Raw genomic sequence first — 24,829 nt, 5'->3', positions numbered from 1 at the left:
GGTTCAGAAGTTACAGTCAGGGGTTTCGGGTCACAGTGCTGTGTTAGAGTTAGGTCAAAGGGTAGTGTAATGGGGTAACTTGGTTTGTAGTTAGAGTATTTGGAGTATAGGTGTCATATGTTTCACTCTCACTCCTGGTGCTGATGCTGTAGTTACAGTAGAGGAAATAAACCAACCCTAGTCTACTTTCTAGATATCCATCATATTATCTACATTTGTCATTTCGGTGAACAATCTCTTTACTGCATAGCTACAGCGGGCAATTATTCAAATGTAGATGATACAATTTCCATCTGAGCATATTTTATATGTCTAATCCCTGTTCCTATATCATATTATTATTTAGACATATTTATATGTCTATGTATGTCTATGTTTGTCTATGTAAAGTGGATGTAGTAATGTGTATTGATGTGTCGTTATACTGCACTAGGATCCCAACGTTAATGCAATGCTGCCTGTTCGCTACACTATACTGCTGTTACCAGGGAGGGGGCTTCCAAAGCAGTTTCTTAGCAACCTTCAAATATGTCCTAGCTTCTCCTGATTTCACTAATTAGTTAATGCCCATTCAGGAGAGTGTCAAATATTGCATGAACATGCATGAACAGTGCACCACCACTACTACACATCCCAATGGTTTTATTAAGCTGGGTTGTTATCTCTACCGCAGGTGCTTTAACAGAATCCACTTATTCTGTCATATTTGTTATATTGAGTTGTATACACGACAATAGATTTGTTTCTGGTGTTGATTGTAGCTAGCCAATAATGTTCCTGTTAATCCTTCTCAGAAATTGAGTTGAGTTGAAAACAGATGTACGATTAGTGTTATTGATGTGTTCAAACAATATCCAAAACCGAATCTGAATTGTTCCCAATATGTTTGCACATTTAATATTATTAGTAGATTATTTTGCAATCAAATGAATGATTCTTACAATATCGACTGCCAGAATACATCTTATGTGTTCCACTACAACTCTGGTATTCACTTTTCCCTAAACCAAAATAAGCCTTTTAGATCCTCACACCACCTCCTTAACACTTTGTCTCTCTCTGTATAATAGTGTTCAGGGAGCCGTACACTGTGCGTGTTGCAGACCAGCGCTCCATGCGGGGCAACGTGGCCGTGTTCAAGTGCCTCATTCCCACCGCCGTGCAGGAGTACGTCAGTGTGGTGTCCTGGGAGAGAGACACTGTCTCCATCGTCCCAGGTAGGACATCATGGGACAGGGGAGGGGGCAGGACAGGGCTGGGTAAATGGCAGGGTAAAGGGTAGTGTTATTAGTCTGTAAGGGTTTTGTGTGAGTTTGTGAATAAATGTGTCCATATGGCTGCTATTTACAATGCATTCAAAACAAAAGCAAGGGTGAAGCAAGATGCAGTTGTGGTTGTTGTTTTTGAGTGTGTGTGTGTGTGTGTGTGTGTGTGTGTGTGTGTGTGTGTGTGCACGTGTCCTTCTGTATGTTAATGATGTGCTGCTGCTTTGCTCTTTGTATCTCCTGACCTAACTCTAACTCCTGTCTGCTCTCTGTCTGCTCACTGTTCTGGATCACTGATTCTTCCTCCTGCAACTCTCTCCATCATTTCTCCCTCTCGTTGACTTTCTCTCTCTTCATCTTTCTCTCTCCCTTTTTCTTTTTTTTTTCTCCCCAATTTTGTGCTATCCAATTGGTAGTTACAGTCTTGTCCCATCGCTGCAACTCCCGTACGGACTCGGGAGAGGCAAAGGTCGAGAGCCGTGCGTCCTCTGAAACACAACCCAGCCAAGCCGCACTGCTTCTTTACACAATGCCCTCTTAACCCGGAAGCCAGCCGCACCAATGTGTCGGAAGAAACACCGTACACCTGGCGACTGTGTCAGCCTGCACTGCGCCCGGCCCGCCACAGGAGTCGCTAGTGCGCGATGGGACAAGAACATCTCTGCCGGCCAAACCCTCCCCATAACCTGGCCTACGCTGGCCAGTGCCTTAGACCACTGCACCACTCGGGAGGCCCCTCTCCCTATTCTCTCTCTCCTCTCTTGCCTCCATCCCTTTCACTCTCGAGCTCCATTGCTCTCTTCCTACATATTCCCCCAACTTTTGACCTTTTGACCTCTCTCTCCACCTTAACCACTCCCTCTCAAACCTTGTCTCTAGCCAACTATCTTCATTTACCTGTCCCCCGGTCTAAACTGATTGACTCCATTGTTTGTTCATTTCTATTTATTCCCTTCTGTATTGTTATCCTAATTTAGATCCATTGCGTCTTTTCCTGACATGCCAATGAGCCTTTGACCTTTTTACAACTTCTACAGTATGTCTCCTGTATTTTCCTCTCTATTGTGTACATTTCTATATTCTCCTTGGATCCCTCCCTGTCCCACATTCATCTTCATTAACCTCATTCGTGTGTGTGTGTGCACATGTTAGTGTGTTTATGTGTTGTTTTTGTTATATGTACAGTACCAGTCAAAGGTTTAGACACACCTACTCAAGGGTTTTTTCTGTATTTATACTATTTTCTTCATTGTTGAATAATAGTGAAGACATCAAAACTATGAATTAACACATATGGAACCATGTAGTAACCAAAAAAGTGTTAAACAAATCAAAAATATATTTTAGATTCTTCAAAGTAGCCACTCTTTGCCTTGAACTCGGTGAAGCATTTATTTGGGCTGCAATCTGAGGTGCAGTTAACTCTAAGGAACTTGTCATCTGCAGCAGAGGTAACTCTGGGTCTTCCTTTCCTGTGGCGGTCCTCATGAGAGACAGTTTTATCATAGCGCTTGATGGTTTTTGCAACTGCACTTGAAGAAGTTCTTGAAATATTCCGTCTTGACTAACCTTCATGTCTTAAAGTAATGATGGACTGTCATTTTGTCTTTGCTTATTTGAGCTGTTCTTGCCATAAAATGGACTTGGTATTTTACCAAATAGCGCTATCTTCTGTATACCATCGCTACCTTGTCACAACACAACGGATTAGCACAAACACATTAGGAAGGAAAGAAATTCCACAAATTAACTTTTAACAAGGCACACCTGTTAATTGAAATGCATTCCAGGTGACTACCTCATGAAGCTGGTTGAGAGAATGCCAAGAGTGTGCAAAGCTGTTATCGAGGCAAAGGGTAGCTACTTTGAAGAATCTCAAATATATTTTGAACACTTTTTTGGATACTACATTATTCTATATGTGTTATTTCATAGTTTTGATGTCTTCACTATTATTATACAATGTAGAAAATAGTACATATAAAGAAAAACCCTGGAATGAGTAGGTGTGTCCAAACTTTTGACTGGTACTGTATATATAGTTGTCTATATTTGTGTGTTTAGGGGAAGTTATTGCATTAATAGTGTACATGTGTTAAATATCCTTAGTTATCATGGATAATGCAACAGATAACAATAACATCTCCAATGCTGTGACGTGAAACTCTTTTACAATAACAAAGTGGAAGGTGGAGAGGGAGAGAACAGAGAGGAGAGAAAGAGGCAAAGAAAGAGAAGCAAGGAGGGTAGTGGGGCAAGAACAGCCTCAGGACCTGGCAGATGGCGTTCTATATACATGCATAACACACACACACACACGCACGCACGCACGCACACACGCACACGCACACGCACGCACACACACACACACACACACACACACACACACACACACACAGACTGTGCGAATGAATGTTTGGTGTATGTTTGAGACACATTATGCTTATGTCAGTTACGAGGAGCTTGGACAGACTACCTGGCATTTTATATCATTTTATTTCTTATCAGCCTGGTTTGACTGTATCTATTTCTATTTCTTGTAGTATGTAAATGTAGTATATTTCAGTGATAATGCCCATGAAGATGGAGGAGGATATATTGGCGCGGGTGTTGTTAGGCCCGAGACAGTCCCACATAAACACCGGCTTTGCATTATCCCTTTTCCCAACATCTTCAAAGAATGATTGACATATTTTCATTAAAAAACGTTATTTTGATGAATTTATTCATACTATTTCATTCTTCCACAAGATATACAGTAGACCCGACACAAATATTGGGTTGCTACCCAAGCCGGGATAACTTACAGTCAAGTCAAACAGTGCAACCAGAATAACAACAAAGTAGCTGCATTTGCATTTGTTTAAGCTGTTTTCTAGTGACATTTATTTGGATACATCCTTAACAATGACCTAATAATGAGGCACGATTTCACCTGGCATAGAAAATGTGCTCACCAGTCAGTACACTGTTGTTCAGTGGAGCTAGCCAACAACACAGCTAACACAATCACTTGTGTGGGGCGGCAGGGTAGCCTAGTGGTTAGAGCGTTGGACTAGTAACCATAAAGGTTGCAAGTTTAAATCCCCAAGCTGACAAGGTACAAATCTGTCGTTCTGCCCCTGAACAGGCAGTTAACCCACTGTTCCTAGGCCGTCATTGAAAATAAGAATTTGTTCTTAACTGACTTGCCTAGTTAAATAAAGGAAAAATACAACTTCAAACTGAAGCTGGAAAGACTCTAAACTAGATGCACTTCAGTTAGTTTGACCTGTTTTCTCTTGATAGTTCTTTGTATATATCCATAAAAATGATGCTGATTCATGATTTCGACTGGCTGAGAAAAGCTGCCTGCCTGTCTGTCTCATCCCGACTCCCGAAACGTTCAGTTCATTACTATGGGACAGCTGGAAATCAGATTTGAATATTGAAACAATGTTGCAAATGTCAGAGAGACAGACAGCAAGGTTATTACAAATCTCTGCTGTTGAAACAACTAAATGTTAGTCTAAAAGAAATGTGAGATAATGTCCAGAAGCTTTTTATAATGGACATCAAGTTAATAAATCGCCTGGCTGGGCTGACGAGACAGTGGATTGCGTAGTCAAATGGAATAGAGTAAACAGGCATTTTAACATCATAGATTTAGCCGGAGGTAACTTGTGAAATAGACTAATCAGAATTCAGGATTAGACCCACCCGTTGTATAATGCATATTACACAACATTTGAGTGTGATTCCATGTATAGTTTGTATATTGGTTGTAGAGAGTGTATGTTGTTATGTTGTTATTGCTATACTGTGGCTGTACTGTGGCTGTACTGTACGGTTATGTGGCTGTACTATGGCTGTACTGTGGCTGTACTGTACTCTACTGTGGCTGTACTGTATGGTGGCTGTACTGTACGGTTATGTGGCTGTACTATGGCTGTACTGTGGCTGTACTGTACTCTACTGTGGCTGTACTGTACTGTGGCTGTTGTGTGGCTGTGCTGTACTGTACTGTACTGTGGCTGTACTGTGTTGTACTGTACTGTGGCTGTACTGTGCTGTACTGTGGCTGTACTGTGTTGTACTGTACTGTGGCTGTACTGTACTGTTATGTGGCTGTACTGTGGCTGTGCTGTACTGTACTGTACTTGTACTGTGTTGTACTGTACTGTGGCTGTACTGTGTTGTACTGTACTGTGGCTGTACTGTACTGTTATGTGGCTGTACTGTGGCTGTACTGTGTCTGTACTGTTATGAGGCTGCACTGTGGCTGTACTGTGTCTGTACTGTGCTGTACTGTACTGTGTCTGTACTGTGGCTGTACTGTACTCTACTGTGGCTGTACTGTACTGTGGCTGTACTGTGGCTGTGCTGTACTGTACTGTACTGTGGCTGTACTGTGTTGTACTGTACTGTGGCTGTACTGTGCTGTACTGTGGCTGTACTGTGTTGTACTGTACTGTGGCTGTACTGTGTTGTACTGTACTGTGGCTGTACTGTGTTGTACTGTACTGTGGCTGTACTGTGCTGTACTGTGGCTGTACTGTGTTGTACTGTACTGTGGCTGTACTGTACTGTTATGTGGCTGTACTGTGGCTGTGCTGTACTGTACTGTACTGTGGCTGTACTGTGTTGTACTGTACTGTGGCTGTACTGTGTTGTACTGTACTGTGGCTGTACTGTACTGTTATGTGGCTGTACTGTGTCTGTACTGTTATGAGGCTGCACTGTGGCTGTACTGTGTCTGTACTGTGCTGTACTGTACTGTGGCTGTACTGTGTCTGTACTGTGCTGTACTGTACTGTGTCTGTACTGTGGCTGTACTGTGCTGTACTGTACTTTGGCTGTACTGTACTGTTATGTGGCTGTACTGTGGCTGTACTGTGCTGTACTGTACTTTGGCTGTACTGTACTGTTATGTGGCTGTACTGTGGCTGTACTGTGGCTGTACTGTGTTTGTACTGTGTCTGTACTGTGCTGTACTGTACTTTGGCTGTACTGTACTGTTATGTGGCTGTACTGTGCTCTACTGTACTGTGGCTGTACTGTACTGTACTGTGTCTGTACTGTGGCTATACTGTGGCTGTACTGTGTCTGTACTGTGGCTGTACTGTGGCTGTACTGTACCGTTATGTGTCTGTACTGTGGCTGTACTGTTATGTGGCTGTACTGTACTGTACTGTGGCTGTACTATGGCTGTACTGTGGCTGTACTGTACTGTTGTGTGGCTGTACTGTGCTGTACTGTACTGTACTGTGGCTGTACTGTACTGTGGCTGTACTGTGACTGTACTGTACTGTGGCTGTACTGTACTGTACTGTGGCTGTACTGTGACTGTACTGTACCCTGGCTGTACTGTACTGTTATGTGGCTGTACTGTGGCTGTGCTGTACTGTACTGTACTGTGGCTGTACTGTGTTGTACTGTACTGTGGCTGTACTGTGTTGTACTGTACTGTGGCTGTACTGTACTGTTATGTGGCTGTACTGTGTCTGTACTGTTATGAGGCTGCACTGTGGCTGTACTGTGTCTGTACTGTGCTGTACTGTACTGTGGCTGTACTGTGTCTGTACTGTGCTGTACTGTACTGTGTCTGTACTGTGGCTGTACTGTGCTGTACTGTACTTTGGCTGTACTGTACTGTTATGTGGCTGTACTGTGGCTGTACTGTGCTGTACTGTACTTTGGCTGTACTGTACTGTTATGTGGCTGTACTGTGGCTGTACTGTGGCTGTACTGTGGCTGTACTGTGCTGTACTGTACTTTGGCTGTACTGTACTGTTATGTGGCTGTACTGTGCTCTACTGTACTGTGGCTGTACTGTACTGTACTGTGTCTGTACTGTGGCTATACTGTGGCTGTACTGTGTCTGTACTGTGGCTGTACTGTGTCTGTACTGTACTGTGGCTGTACTGTACTGTTATGTGTCTGTACTGTGGCTGTACTGTACCGTTATGTGTCTGTACTGTGGCTGTACTGTTATGTGGCTGTACTGTACTGTACTGTGGCTGTACTATGGCTGTACTGTGGCTGTACTGTACTGTTGTGTGGCTGTACTGTGCTGTACTGTACTGTACTGTGGCTGTACTGTACTGTGGCTGTACTGTGACTGTACTGTACTGTGGCTGTACTGTACTGTACTGTGGCTGTACTGTGACTGTACTGTACTGTGGCTGTACTGTACTGTACTGTGGCTGTACTGTACTGTGGCTGTACTGTACTGTACTGTGGCTGTACTGTACTGTACTGTGGCTGTACTGTACTGTTGTGTGGCTGTACTGTACTGTACTGTGGCTGTGCTGTTCTGTTGTGTGGCTGTACTGTACTTGTACTGTGGCTGTACTGTACTGTGGCTGTACTGTACTGTTTGTGTGGCTGTACTGTGACTGTACTGTACTGTGGCTGTACTGTACTGTACTGTGGCTGTACTGTGACTGTACTGTACTGTGACTACTGTACTGTGGCTGTACTGTACTGTACTGTGGCCGTACTGTACTGTGGCTGTACTGTGGCTGTACTGTACTGTTGTGTGGCTGTACTGTACTGTACTGTGGCTGTGCTGTTCTGTTGTGTGGCTGTACTGTACTTGTACTGTGGCTATACTGTACCGTGTGTAATTAGTGTGGATATCAGATGGTGAACACGGTGAGCTGCTCACTGAAATGAGCATTCAACATTCCTCTACACTGAACAGCACAGTTAAATACAACACACACCACAGTTAAATTTAAATACACCACACACCAGGTAAAAACACCACAGTGCAGCAGTCAAATAAACTAAGTAAACACTAAATAGCCCAGTATACAATATACAGTATTGTACACAGCAGCACAGTACACATTATACACAATACAGAGGTCAGTGCAATACAGTTAAATACACTGCAAAGCACAGAAAAAACACTATGCAGTTGTTCTTCTAGCCCAGCACTAACACAAATGATTCACGCCTAATTAACTAATCATCAAGCCCCTTATTATCTGAATCAGGTGTGTAAGTGCTGTGCTGGGACAAAAATTTGCACCCTTCTGTGACCACATGCGGGACCAGGATTGAACATAATTGCACTCCAGGACAGCATTGTTTAACCTTGACCCAGGACCACCCCAATCAACAAAGGAGACGATGACCTAATCATAATAACAGCACAGCAATCTAGTAATCTCTCTCTGTGCATTGTGGCATCGCTCTGAAACACACCACATCTGCCATACCAATCTATAATCTGCCCATAGCGCTATACAATCTGAGCAACGCAATCTCTCCCACTCACACACACACGCAAACACATACACACATACATACTTCCAGCCACACAAACATACATGTATAGCTAGCACACATAAACACATACACACTTTGAATGATTGGGGAATACTGAGAAACATGCATTATATAAAGGCTCAGTGAACTCTGATGTCCTATTGAATGACAGCCCTGCTCCTGTTCAGCTAATAAGCTGTCCCCTCATTCAGCCAATCAGCTATCTGCTCACCTCTCTATTTCAGACCCTCTTACCTGCTTGCTCTGTCCTTTCCATGATCTGCTCACTTTCTCCATCTTTCTCACTATCCATCCTCTCTCTTTCTCTACCATAGACAGATCAGAGAGGAGACAATGAGAGAGAGAGAACCCAGGTCTAAAGACTGCTCAGATAGGCCTAATGAAGACAGGGAGATTGAAATTGATTTTGTGTGTGTAAGCTCTCTAGCTATCTGGTTATCTGAGCACAGCCCAGTAATTGGATGGTCATTGTAAACAATGGCAGGCATCTTTCTCAGGAGAGTGTGGGTGTGGTAGTGTGTGTTAGTGTGTGGTAGTGTGTGTTAGTGTGTGGTAGTGTGTGGTAGTGTGTGGTAGTGTGTGTGATGGAGCTAAAGAAGATGTATATTGGTCTATTTGCAGCTGTGTGTTTGAGCTGGTTGTAACTGAAGGACAGTCAGGATCAACCCTGTGTTAGGAATTGAGTTATCATTATGAAAATGGGTTGTATTTTCTATCTGTATTTAATATGTAAACTGTTTCAGATGACAAAATCCTGAATATATTTCAGACTGACTTAGTTCATAAAATGGTTTAATATGGTTTATGGTCATGGTGTGTGGATGGAGACAGTTACTCTAAGGTGTGTGGATGGAGACAGTTACTATAAGGTGTGTGGATGGAGACAGTTACTGTAAGGTGTGTGGATGGAGACAGTTACTGTAAGGTGTGTGGATGGAGACAGTTACTGTATGGTGTGTGGATGGAGACAGTTACTGTATGGTGTGTGGATGGAGACAGTTACTGTAAGGTGTGTGGATGGAGACAGTTACTGTAAGGTGTGTGGATGGAGACAGTTACTGTAAGGTGTGTGGATGGAGACAGTTACTGTAAGGTGTGTGGATGGAGACAGTTACTGTAAGGTGTGTGGATGGAGACAGTTGCTGTAAGGTGTGTGGATGGAGACAGTTACTGTAAGGTGTGTGGATGGAGACAGTTACTGTAAGGTGTGTGGATGGAGACAGTTACTGTAAGGTGTGTGGATGGAGACAGTTACTGTAAGGTGTGTGGATGGAGACAGTTACTGTAAGGTGTGTGGATGGAGACAGTTGCTGTAAGGTGTGTGCTAGGAGACATTTCGAAAGAGTTAGTCCTTAATTCTTTCATTTGGTATAAATAATTCCACTTCCAAACAAAACACCCCTCTCTCTCTCTTTCCCTATTTCTCTTTCCCTCTCTTTCTCCTCCCCTCTCTTCATATCAGTTCATTTAACATAGGGCTGCCTGATTGCTTTTAGCATTAATATTCTAATAAGGTTTGTGTATAAATTAGTAATGCAATCCGGCAACCAGCCTACCTCTCCCCTCTCTTTTCCCCCTTCTCTCTCTCTCTCTCACACACACACACACACACACACACACACTCTCTCTCTCTCTCTCTCTCTCTCTCTCTCTCTCTCTCTCTCTCTCTCTCTCTCTCTCTCTCTCTCTCTCTCTCTCTCTCTCTCTGTAGCTCGCCGATGAAAATATAAAGTGATGCATTGGGAACTAAAACTGATTAGATGAGGGAGATCATGGAAAGGAGGGAAGGTGGAAGAACAGGTGAGAGAGAAGGTGAGAAACCACACATGAGAGTAGGTTAGGAAAAGCCAGGAAGGAACAGATGCTGTAGGGGAAGGAGGGATAGAGAGGAGAAAGAAGAATGAAGAAGGATAATGAGTGTGTGTGTGTCGCCTGGCCCACTTTACTGTCCGGCCAGGACAGCGGGGGGTTAGAGGGGGAGGGGGTGGGGCAGTCTGACCTATTTCCCCCCCACCACCACCACCACCACACATCTCATGCCATCCCATCCCTTGTCGCCAACTCCATCGGACACATGAGAGCCTGTGATACGCTAATCACTTAGTTAGATGAGTGAGACGATGGAGAGGGAGCATGGATAGAGGAGGGAAGAGATGGGAGCTAGATAGAGAGAGAGGGGAGTGGGGTTGAGAATAAAGAGAGACACAGAGAGATCTTTGCATGCAGATTGAGCCGGTCTCTCTTTCTCCACAGAAAGCTAATGAGTGTGTCTGATGAATAGAGGCAGCGGCAACAGATGGCTACGGCCACATGGTGGCCCAGGGAAGATGCCCAGCACCTCCACCTAGCCCACCTGGCTCACACATTACCCCCTCTCCTCCTCTCTCACCCCCTCTACTGCATTGTACCATCATACCTCACTGCAGCACAACCTTACAGCTGACAGTGGACATCATCTAGGTTGTTGTCATACACAAATACCTGTAATTATGATACCGGGATATTAGCTGGCCCTGTAGCTGAACCTGTTGACTGTAGTGGGACCTGGGCCTAGCTGGCCCTGTTGACGGTAGTGGGACCTGGGCCTAGCTGGCCCTGTTGACTGTAGTGGGACCTGGGCCTAGCTGGCCCTGCTGACTGTAGTGGGACCTGGGCCTAACTGGCCCTGCTGACTGTAGTGGGACCTGGGCCTAGCTGGCCCTGTTGACGGTAGTGGGACCTGGGCCTAGCTGGCCCTGTTGACGGAAGTGGGACCTGGGCCTAGCTGGCCCTGCTGACTGTAGTGGGACCTGGGCCTAGCTGGCCCTGCTGACTGTAGTGGGATCTGGGCCTAGCTGTCCCTGTTGACGGTAGTGGGACCTGGGCCTAGCTGGCCCTGTTGACGGTAGTGGGACCTGGGCCTAACTGGCCCTGCTGACTGTAGTGGGATCTGGGCCTAACTGGCCCTGCTGACTGTAGTGGGATCTGGGCCTAGCTGGCCCTGTTGACTGACCTAGGCCTAACTGGCCCTGATGACTTGGGGACCTGGGCCTAACTGGCCCTGCTGACTGTAGTGGGATCTGGGCCTAACTGGCCCTGCTGACTGTAGTGGGATCTGGGCCTAGCTGGGCCTGTTGACGGTAGTGGGACCTAGGCCTAACTGGCCCTGTTGACGGTTGTGGGACCTGGGCCTAACTGGCCCTGCTGACTGTAGTGGGATCTGGGCCTAACTGGCCCTGCTGACTGTAGTGGGATCTGGGCCTAGCTGGCCCTGTTGACGGTAGTGGGACCTGGGCCTAGCTGGCCCTGTTGACGGTAGTGGGACCTGGGCCTAGCTGGCCCTGTTGACTGTAGTGGGTCCTGGGCCTAGCTGGCCCTGTTGACTGTAGTGGGACCTGGGCCTAGCTGGCCCTGTTGAAGGTAGTGGGACCTGGGCCTAGCTGGCCCTGTTGACGGTAGTGGGACCTGGGCCTAGCTGTCCCTGTTGACGGTAGTGGGACCTGGGCCTAGCTGGCCCTGCTGACTGTCGTGGCATTGAAGTGTGTCCTGCGCATGGCTCTGGCATGGCTGTCCTGTTATTTTGATGTGCACTTCTTCTCAGTGCTCCCCGTCATCCCCTGGCCTAATGGATGTAAGCAGGCCCTGGGTCATTTACAGGCTACATTACAGATCGATCCCCAGCCCGTCCCACCCCTGGGACCCTGCTGGGAGCAGCCTGGTCACTCCCCCTCACATACACCTTCTTGTTCCCCCCTGGTCCAACTGGTCCTATTGTGGCTCGCCGTGCTGCCCTCTCACAATCATATCTCCTCACTATGCTGCCCTCTCACAATCATATCTCCTCACTATGCTGCCCTCTCACAATCATATCTCCTCACTATGCTGCCCTCTCACAATCATATCTCCTCACTATGTCATCATACCTGCTGCCCTCTCACAATCATATCTCCTCACTATGTCATCAACCCTGCTGCCCTCTCACAATCATATATCCTCACTATGTCATCATACCTGCTGCCCTCTCACAATCATATCTCCTCACTATGCTGCCCTCTCACAATCATATCTCCTCACTATGCTGCCCTCTCACAATCATATCTCCTCACTATGTCATCAACCCTGCTGCCCTCTCACAATCATATCTCCTCACTATGTCATCAACCCTGCTGCCCTCTCACAATCATATCTCCTCACTATGCTGCCCTCTCACAATCATATCTCCTCACTATGTCATCAACCCTGCTGCCCTCTCACAATCATATCTCCTCACTATGTCATCAACCCTGCTTCCCTCTCACAATCATATCTCCTCACTATGTCATCAACCCTGCTGCCCTCTCACAATCATATCTCCTCACTATGTCATCAACACTGCTTCCCTCTCACAATCATATCTCCTCACTATGTCATCAACCCTGCTGCCCTCTCACAATCATATCTCCTCACTATGTCATCAACCCTGCTGCCCTCTCACAATCATATCTCCTCACTATGTCATCAACCCTGCTGCCCTCTCACAATCATATCTCCTCACTATGTCATCAACCCTACTGCCCTCTCACAATCATATCTCCTCACTATGTCATCAACCCTGCTGCCCTCTCACAATCATATCTCCTCACTATGTCATCAACCCTACTGCCCTCTCACAATCATATCTCCTCACTATGTCATCAACCCTGCTGCCCTCTCACAATCATATCTCCTCACTATGCTGCCCTCTCACAATCATATCTCCTCACTATGTCATCAACCCTGCTGCCCTCTCACAATCATATCTCCTCATTATGTCATCAACCCTGCTGCCCTCTCACAATCATATCTCCTCACTATGTCATCAACCCTGCTGCCCTCTCACAATCATATCTCCTCACTATGTCATCAACCCTGCTGCCCTCTCACAATCATATCTCCTCACTATGTCATCATACCTGCTGCCCTCTCACAATCATATCTCCTCACTATGTCATCAACCCTGCTGCCCTCTCAGAATCATATCTCCTCACTATGTCATCAACCCTGCTGCCCTCTCACAATCATATCTCCTCACTATGCTGCCCTCTCACAATCATATCTCCTCACTATGCTGCCCTCTCACAATCATATCTCCTCACTATGTCATCAACCCTGCTGCCCTCTCACAATCATATCTCCTCACTATGTCATCAACCCTGCTGCCCTCTCACAATCATATCTCCTCACTATGCTGCCCTCTCACAATCATATCTCCTCACTATGTCATCAACCCTGCTGCCCTCTCACAATCATATCTCCTCACTATGTCATCAACCCTGCTGCCCTCTCACAATCATATCTCCTCACTATGTCTCACAATCATATCTCCTCACTATGCTGCCCTCTCACAATCATATCTCCTCACTATGTCATCAACCCTGCTGCCCTCTCACAATCATATCTCCTCACTATGTCATCAACCCTGCTTCCCTCTCACAATCATATCTCCTCACTATGTCATCAACCCTGCTGCCCTCTCACAATCATATCTCCTCACTATGTCATCAACCCTACTGCCCTCTCACAATCATATCTCCTCACTATGTCATCAACCCTGCTGCCCTCTCACAATCATATATCCTCACTATGTCATCAACCCTACTGCCCTCTCACAATCATATCTCCTCACTATGTCATCAACCCTGCTGCCCTCTCACAATCATATCTCCTCACTATGTCATCAACCCTACTGCCCTCTCACAATCATATCTCCTCACTATGTCATCAACCCTACTGCCCTCTCACAATCATATCTCCTCACTATGTCATCAACCCTGCTGCCCTCTCACAATCATATCTCCTCACTATGCTGCCCTCTCACAATCATATCTCCTCACTATGTCATCAAGCCTGCTGCCCTCTCACAATCATATCTCCTCACTATGTCATCATACCTGCTGCCCTCTCACAATCATATCTCCTCACTATGTCATCAACCCTGCTGCCCTCTCACAATCATATATCCTCACTATGTCATCATACCTGCTGCCCTCTCACAATCATATCTCCTCACTATGCTGCCCTCTCACAATCATATCTCCTCACTATGCTGCCCTCTCACAATCATATCTCCTCACTATGTCATCAACCCTGCTGCCCTCTCACAATCATATCTCCTCACTATGTCATCAACCCTGCTGCCCTCTCACAATCATATCTCCTCACTATGCTGCCCTCTCACAATCATATCTCCTCACTATGTCATCAACCCTGCTGCCCTCTCACAATCATATCTCCTCACTATGTCATCAACCCTGCTTCCCTCTCACAATCATATCTCCTCACTATGTCATCAACCCTGCTGCCCTCTCACAATCATATCTCCTCACTATGTCATCAACACTGCTTCCTCTCACAATCATATCTCCTCACTATGTCATCAACCCTGCTGCCCTCTCACAATCATATCTCCTCACTATGTCATCAACCCTGCTGCCCTCTCACAATCATATCTCCTCACTATGTCATCAACCCTGCTGCCCTCTCACAATCATATCTCCTCACTATGTCATCAACCCTACTGCCCTCTCACAATCATATCTCCTCACTATGTCATCAACCCTGCTGCCCTCTCACAATCATATCTCCTCACTATGTCATCAACCCTACTGCCCTCTCACAATCATATCTCCTCACTATGTCATCAACCCTGCTGCCCTCTCACAATCATATCTCCTCACTATGCTGCCCTCTCACAATCATATCTCCTCACTATGTCATCAACCCTGCTGCCCTCTCACAATCATATCTCCTCATTATGTCATCAACCCTGCTGCCCTCTCACAATCATATCTCCTCACTATGTCATCAACCCTGCTGCCCTCTCACAATCATATCTCCTCACTATGTCATCAACCCTGCTGCCCTCTCACAATCATATCTCCTCACTATGTCATCATACCTGCTGCCCTCTCACAATCATATCTCCTCACTATGTCATCAACCCTGCTGCCCTCTCACAATCATATCTCCTCACTATGTCATCAACCCTGCTGCCCTCTCACAATCATATCTCCTCACTATGCTGCCCTCTCACAATCATATCTCCTCACTATGCTGCCCTCTCACAATCATATCTCCTCACTATGTCATCAACCCTGCTGCCCTCTCACAATCATATCTCCTCACTATGTCATCAACCCTGCTGCCTTCTCACAATCATATCTCCTCACTATGCTGCCCTCTCACAATCATATCTCCTCACTATGTCATCAACCCTGCTGCCCTCTCACAATCATATCTCCTCACTATGTCATCAACCCTGCTGCCCTCTCACAATCATATCTCCTCACTATGTCATCAACCCTGCTGTCCTCTCACAATCATATCTCCTCACTATGTCATCAACACTGCTGCCCTCTCACAATCATATCTCCTCACTATGTCATCATACCTGCTGCCCTCTCACAATCATATCTCCTCAATATGTCATCATTCCTGCTGCCCTCTCACAATCATATCTCCTCACTATGTCATCAACACTGCTGCCCTCTCACAATCATATCTCCTCACTATGTCATCAACCCTGCTGCCCTCTCACAATCATATCTCCTCACTATGTCATCAACCCTACTGCCCTCTCACAATCATATCTCCTCACTATGTCATCATTCCTGCTGCCCTCTCACAATCATATCTCCTCACTATGTCATCAACCCTGCTGCCCTCTCACAATCATATCTCCTCACTATGCTGCCCTCTCACAATCATATCTCCTCACTATGTCATCAACCCTGCTGCCCTCTCACAATCATATCTCCTCACTATGTCATCAACCCTGCTGCCCTCTCACAATCATATCTCCTCACTATGCTGCCCTCTCACAATCATATCTCCTCACTATGTCATCAACCCTGCTGCCCTCTCACAATCATATCTCCTCACTATGTCATCATACCTGCTGCCCTCTCACAATCATATCTCCTCACTATGTCATCATTCCTGCTGCCCTCTCACAATCATATCTCCTCACTATGTCATCAACACTGCTGCCCTCTCACAATCATATCTCCTCACTATGTCATCAACCCTGCTGCCCTCTCACAATCATATCTCCTCACTATGTCATCAACCCTACTGCCCTCTCACAATCATATCTCCTCACTATGTCATCATTCCTGCTGCCCTCTCACAATCATATCTCCTCACTATGTCATCATACCTGCTGCCCTCTCACAATCATATCTCCTCACTATGTCATCATTCCTGCTGCCCTCTCACAATCATATCTCCTCACTATGTCATTAACACTGCTGCCCTCTCACAATCATATCTCCTCACTATGTCATCAACCCTGCTGCCCTCTCACAATCATATCTCCTCACTATGTCATCATTCCTGCTGCCCTCTCACAATCATATCTCCTCACTATGTCATCAACCCTGCTGCCCTCTCACAATCATATCTCCTCACTATTTCATCATACCTGCTGCCCTCTCACAATCATATCTCCTCACTATGTCATCATACCTGCTGCCCTCTCACAATCATATCTCCTCACTATGTCATCATTCCTGCTGCCCTCTCACAATCATATCTCCTCACTATGTCATCAACCCTGCTGCCCTCTCACAATCATATCTCCTCACTATGTCATCAACCCTGCTGCCCTCTCACAATCATATCTCCTCACTATGTCATCAACCCTGCTGCCCTCTCACAATCATATCTCCTCACTATGTCATCAACCCTGCTGCCCTCTCACAATCATATCTCCTCACTATGCTGCCCTCTCACAATCATATCTCCTCACTATGCTGCCCCTCTCACAATCATATCTCCTCACTATGTCATCAACCCTGCTGCCCTCTCACAATCATATCTCCTCACTATTTCATCAACCCTGCTGCCCTCTCACAATCATATCTCCTCACTATGCTGCCCTCTCACAATCATATCTCCTCACTATGTCATCAACCCTGCTGCCCTCTCACAATCATATCTCCTCACTATGTCATCAACCCTGCTGCCCTCTCACAATCATATCTCCTCACTATGTCATCAACCCTGCTGTCCTCTCACAATCATATCTCCTCACTATGTCATCAACACTGCTGCCCTCTCACAATCATATCTCCTCACTATGTCATCATACCTGCTGCCCTCTCACAATCATATCTCCTCACTATGTCATCATTCCTGCTGCCTCTCACAATCATATCTCCTCACTATGTCATCAACACTGCTGCCCTCTCACAATCATATCTCCTCACTATGTCATCAACCCTGCTGCCCTCTCACAATCATATCTCCTCACTATGTCATCAACCCTACTGCCCTCTCACAATCATATCTCCTCACTATGTCATCATTCCTGCTGCCCTCTCACAATCATATCTCCTCACTATGTCATCAACCCTGCTGCCCTCTCACAATCATATCTCCTCACTATGCTGCCCTCTCACAATCATATCTCCTCACTATGTCATCAACCCTGCTGCCCTCTCACAATCATATCTCCTCACTATGTCATCAACCCTGCTGCCCTCTCACAATCATATCTCCTCACTATGCTGCCCTCTCACAATCATATCTCCTCACTATGCTGCCCTCTCACAATCATATCTCCTCACTATGTCATCAACCCTGCTGCCCTCTCACAATCATATCTCCTCACTATGTCATCAACCCTGCTGCCCTCTCACAATCATATCTCCTCACTATGCTGCCCTCTCACAATCATATCTCCTCACTATGTCATCAACCCTGCTGCCCTCTCACAATCATATCTCCTCACTATGCTGCCCTCTCACAATCATATCTCCTCACTATGCTGCCCTCACAATCATATCTCCTCACTATGTCATCAACCCTGCTGCCCTCTCACAATCATATCTCCTCACTATGTCATCAACCCTGCTGCCTTCTCACAATCATATCTCCTCACTATGCTGCCCTCTCACAATCATATCTCCTCACTATGTCATCAACCCTGCTGCCCTCTCACAATCATATCTCCTCACTATGTCATCAACCCTGCTGCCCTCTCACAATCATATCTCCTCACTATGTCATCAACCCTGCTGTCCTCTCACAATCATATCTCCTCACTATGTCATCAACACTGCTGCCCTCTCACAATCATATCTCCTCACTATGTCATCATACCTGCTGCCCTCTCACAATCATATCTCCTCAATATGTCATCATTCCTGCTGCCCTCTCACAATCATATCTCCTCACTATGTCATCAACACTGCTGCCCTCTCACAATCATATCTCCTCACTATGTCATCAACCCTGCTGCCCTCTCACAATCATATCTCCTCACTATGTCATCAACCCTACTGCCCTCTCACAATCATATCTCCTCACTATGTCATCATTCCTGCTGCCCTCTCACAATCATATCTCCTCACTATGTCATCAACCCTGCTGCCCTCTCACAATCATATCTCCTCACTATGCTGCCCTCTCACAATCATATCTCCTCACTATGTCATCAACCCTGCTGCCCTCTCACAATCATATCTCCTCACTATGTCATCAACCCTGCTGCCCTCTCACAATCATATCTCCTCACTATGCTGCCCTCTCACAATCATATCTCCTCACTATGTCATCAACCCTGCTGCCCTCTCACAATCATATCTCCTCACTATGTCATCATACCTGCTGCCCTCTCACAATCATATCTCCTCACTATGTCATCATTCCTGCTGCCCTCTCACAATCATATCTCCTCACTATGTCATCAACACTGCTGCCCTCTCACAATCATATCTCCTCACTATGTCATCAACCCTGCTGCCCTCTCACAATCATATCTCCTCACTATGTCATCAACCCTACTGCCCTCTCACAATCATATCTCCTCACTATGTCATCATTCCTGCTGCCCTCTCACAATCATATCTCCTCACTATGTCATCATACCTGCTGCCCTCTCACAATCATATCTCCTCACTATGTCATCATTCCTGCTGCCCTCTCACAATCATATCTCCTCACTATGTCATTAACACTGCTGCCCTCTCACAATCATATCTCCTCACTATGTCATCAACCCTGCTGCCCTCTCACAATCATATCTCCTCACTATGTCATCATTCCTGCTGCCCTCTCACAATCATATCTCCTCACTATGTCATCAACCCTGCTGCCCTCTCACAATCATATCTCCTCACTATTTCATCATACCTGCTGCCCTCTCACAATCATATCTCCTCACTATGTCATCATACCTGCTGCCCTCTCACAATCATATCTCCTCACTATGTCATCATTCCTGCTGCCCTCTCACAATCATATCTCCTCACTATGTCATCAACCCTGCTGCCCTCTCACAATCATATCTCCTCACTATGTCATCAACCCTGCTGCCCTCTCACAATCATATCTCCTCACTATGTCATCAACCCTGCTGCCCTCTCACAATCATATCTCCTCACTATGTCATCAACCCTGCTGCCCTCTCACAATCATATCTCCTCACTATGCTGCCCTCTCACAATCATATCTCCTCACTATGCTGCCCTCTCACAATCATATCTCCTCACTATGTCATCAACCCTGCTGCCCTCTCACAATCATATCTCCTCACTATTTCATCAACCCTGCTGCCCTCTCACAATCATATCTCCTCACTATGCTGCCCTCTCACAATCATATCTCCTCACTATGTCATCAACCCTGCTGCCCTCTCACAATCATATCTCCTCACTATGTCATCAACCCTGCTGCCCTCTCACAATCATATCTCCTCACTATGTCATCAACCCTGCTGTCCTCTCACAATCATATCTCCTCACTATGTCATCAACACTGCTGCCCTCTCACAATCATATCTCCTCACTATGTCATCATACCTGCTGCCCTCTCACAATCATATCTCCTCACTATGTCATCATTCCTGCTGCCCTCTCACAATCATATCTCCTCACTATGTCATCAACACTGCTGCCCTCTCACAATCATATCTCCTCACTATGTCATCAACCCTGCTGCCCTCTCACAATCATATCTCCTCACTATGTCATCAACCCTACTGCCCTCTCACAATCATATCTCCTCACTATGTCATCATTCCTGCTGCCCTCTCACAATCATATCTCCTCACTATGTCATCAACCCTGCTGCCCTCTCACAATCATATCTCCTCACTATGCTGCCCTCTCACAATCATATCTCCTCACTATGTCATCAACCCTGCTGCCCTCTCACAATCATATCTCCTCACTATGTCATCAACCCTGCTGCCCTCTCACAATCATATCTCCTCACTATGCTGCCCTCTCACAATCATATCTCCTCACTATGCTGCCCTCTCACAATCATATCTCCTCACTATGTCATCAACCCTGCTGCCCTCTCACAATCATATCTCCTCACTATGTCATCAACCCTGCTGCCCTCTCACAATCATATCTCCTCACTATGCTGCCCTCTCACAATCATATCTCCTCACTATGTCATCAACCCTGCTGCCCTCTCACAATCATATCTCCTCACTATGTCATCATACCTGCTGCCCTCTCACAATCATATCTCCTCACTATGTCATCATTCCTGCTGCCCTCTCACAATCATATCTCCTCACTATGTCATCAACACTGCTGCCCTCTCACAATCATATCTCCTCACTATGTCATCAACCCTGCTGCCCTCTCACAATCATATCTCCTCACTATGTCATCAACCCTACTGCCCTCTCACAATCATATCTCCTCACTATGTCATCATTCCTGCTGCCCTCTCACAATCATATCTCCTCACTATGTCATCATACCTGCTGCCCTCTCACAATCATATCTCCTCACTATGTCATCAACACTGCTGCCCTCTCACAATCATATCTCCTCACTATGTCATCAACCCTGCTGCCCTCTCACAATCATATCTCCTCACTATGTCATCATTCCTGCTGCCCTCTCACAATCATATCTCCTCACTATGTCATCAACCCTGCTGCCCTCTCACAATCATATCTCCTCACTATTTCATCATACCTGCTGCCCTCTCACAATCATATATCCTCACTATGTCATCAACCCTGCTGCCCTCTCACAATCATATCTCCTCACTATGTCATCATTCCTGCTGCCCTCTAACAATCATATCTCCTCACTATGTCATCAACCCTGCTGCCCTCTCACAATCATATCTCCTCACTATGTCATCAACCCTGCTGCCCTCTCACAATCATATCTCCTCACTATGTCATCAACCCTGCTGCCCTCTCACAATCATATCTCCTCACTATGTCATCATACCTGCTGCCCTCTCACAATCATATCTCCTCACTATGTCATCAACCCTGCTGCCCTCTCACAATCATATCTCCTCACTATGTCATCAACCCTGCTGCCCTCTCACAATCATATCTCCTCACTATGCTGCCCTCTCACAATCATATCTCCTCACTATGCTGCCCTCTCACAATCATATCTCCTCACTATGTCATCAACCCTGCTGCCCTCTCACAATCATATCTCCTCACTATGTCATCAACCCTGCTGCCCTCTCACAATCATATCTCCTCACTATGTCATCAACCCTGCTGCCCTCTCACAATCATATCTCCTCACTATGTCATCAACCCTGCTGCCCTCTCACAATCATATCTCCTCACTATGTCATCAACACTGCTGCCCTCTCACAATCATATCTCCTCACTATGTCATCAACCCTGCTGCCCTCTCACAATCATATCTCCTCACTATGTCATCAACCCTACTGCCCTCTCACAATCATATCTCCTCACTATGCTGCCCTCTCACAATCATATCTCCTCACTATGTCATCAACCCTGCTGCCCTCTCACAATCATATCTCCTCACTATTTCATCAACCCTGCTGCCCTCTCACAATCATATCTCCTCACTATGCTGCCCTCTCACAATCATATCTCCTCACTATGTCATCAACCCTGCTGCCCTCTCACAATCATATCTCCTCACTATGTCATCAACCCTGCTGCCCTCTCACAATCATATCTCCTCACTATGTCATCAACCCTGCTGTCCTCTCACAATCATATCTCCTCACTATGTCATCAACACTGCTGCCCTCTCACAATCATATCTCCTCACTATGTCATCATACCTGCTGCCCTCTCACAATCATATCTCCTCACTATGTCATCATTCCTGCTGCCCTCTCACAATCATATCTCCTCACTATGTCATCAACACTGCTGCCCTCTCACAATCATATCTCCTCACTATGTCATCAACCCTGCTGCCCTCTCACAATCATATCTCCTCACTATGTCATCAACCCTACTGCCCTCTCACAATCATATCTCCTCACTATGTCATCATTCCTGCTGCCCTCTCACAATCATATCTCCTCACTATGTCATCAACCCTGCTGCCCTCTCACAATCATATCTCCTCACTATGTCATCAACCCTGCTGCCCTCTCACAATCATATCTCCTCACTATGCTGCCCTCTCACAATCATATCTCCTCACTATGCTGCCCTCTCACAATCATATCTCCTCACTATGTCATCAACCCTGCTGCCCTCTCACAATCATATCTCCTCACTATGTCATCAACCCTGCTGCCCTCTCACAATCATATCTCCTCACTATGCTGCCCTCTCACAATCATATCTCCTCACTATGTCATCAACCCTGCTGCCCTCTCACAATCATATCTCCTCACTATGTCATCATACCTGCTGCCCTCTCACAATCATATCTCCTCACTATGTCATCATTCCTGCTGCCCTCTCACAATCATATCTCCTCACTATGTCATCAACACTGCTGCCCTCTCACAATCATATCTCCTCACTATGTCATCAACCCTGCTGCCCTCTCACAATCATATCTCCTCACTATGTCATCAACCCTACTGCCCTCTCACAATCATATCTCCTCACTATGTCATCATTCCTGCTGCCCTCTCACAATCATATCTCCTCACTATGTCATCATACCTGCTGCCCTCTCACAATCATATCTCCTCACTATGTCATCAACACTGCTGCCCTCTCACAATCATATCTCCTCACTATGTCATCAACCCTGCTGCCCTCTCACAATCATATCTCCTCACTATGTCATCATTCCTGCTGCCCTCTCACAATAATATCTCCTCACTATGTCATCAACCCTGCTGCCCTCTCACAATCATATCTCCTCACTATTTCATCATACCTGCTGCCCTCTCACAATCATATATCCTCACTATGTCATCAACCCTGCTGCCCTCTCACAATCATATCTCCTCACTATGTCATCATTCCTGCTGCCCTCTAACAATCATATCTCCTCACTATGTCATCAACCCTGCTGCCCTCTCACAATCATATCTCCTCACTATGTCATCAACCCTGCTGCCCTCTCACAATCATATCTCCTCACTATGTCATCAACCCTGCTGCCCTCTCACAATCATATCTCCTCACTATGTCATCATACCTGCTGCCCTCTCACAATCATATCTCCTCACTATGTCATCAACCCTGCTGCCCTCTCACAATCATATCTCTCACTATGTCATCAACCCTGCTGCCCTCTCACAATCATATCTCCTCACTATGCTGCCCTCTCACAATCATATCTCCTCACTATGCTGCCCTCTCACAATCATATCTCCTCACTATGTCATCAACCCTGCTGCCCTCTCACAATCATATCTCCTCACTATGTCATCAACCCTGCTGCCCTCTCACAATCATATCTCCTCACTATGTCATCAACCCTGCTGCCCTCTCACAATCATATCTCCTCACTATGTCATCAACCCTGCTGCCCTCTCACAATCATATCTCCTCACTATGTCATCAACACTGCTGCCCTCTCACAATCATATCTCCTCACTATGTCATCAACCCTGCTGCCCTCTCACAATCATATCTCCTCACTATGTCATCAACCCTACTGCCCTCTCACAATCATATCTCCTCACTATGTCATCATTCCTGCTGCCCTCTCACAATCATATCTCCTCACTATGTCATCAACCCTGCTGCCCTCTCACAATCATATCTCCTCACTATGTCATCAACCCTGCTGCCTCTCACAATCATATCTCCTCACTATGCTGCCCTCTCACAATCATATCTCCTCACTATGCTGCCCTCTCACAATCATATCTCCTCACTATGTCATCAACCCTGCTGCCCTCTCACAATCATATCTCCTCACTATGTCATCAACCCTGCTGCCCTCTCACAATCATATCTCCTCACTATGCTGCCCTCTCACAATCATATCTCCTCACTATGTCATCAACCCTGCTGCCCTCTCACAATCATATCTCCTCACTATGTCATCATACCTGCTGCCCTCTCACAATCATATCTCCTCACTATGTCATCATTCCTGCTGCCCTCTCAC

General features: G+C 46.1%; 1 protein-coding gene across 1 annotated transcript in view; it reads left to right on the top strand.

Moving 5' to 3' along the window:
* The window catches only part of LOC115104785 (cell adhesion molecule DSCAML1-like), a 112,051-nt gene that overhangs the window by 19,181 nt on the left and 68,041 nt on the right, over nucleotides 1-24,829 (top strand). Inside the window, exon 3 of the mRNA XM_065007385.1 lies at nucleotides 1,071-1,217. Within this exon, the coding sequence (XP_064863457.1) occupies nucleotides 1,071-1,217 (147 nt within the window). The remainder of the gene's footprint in view (nucleotides 1-1,070; nucleotides 1,218-24,829) is intronic.

The sequence above is a fragment of the Oncorhynchus nerka genome, linkage group LG22, assembly GCF_034236695.1.
Source record: "Oncorhynchus nerka isolate Pitt River linkage group LG22, Oner_Uvic_2.0, whole genome shotgun sequence".
Lineage (NCBI taxonomy): Eukaryota > Metazoa > Chordata > Actinopteri > Salmoniformes > Salmonidae > Oncorhynchus > Oncorhynchus nerka.
Note: the sequence above shows the minus strand (reverse complement) of the source record. Positions and strands in the feature narration are given on the sequence as shown.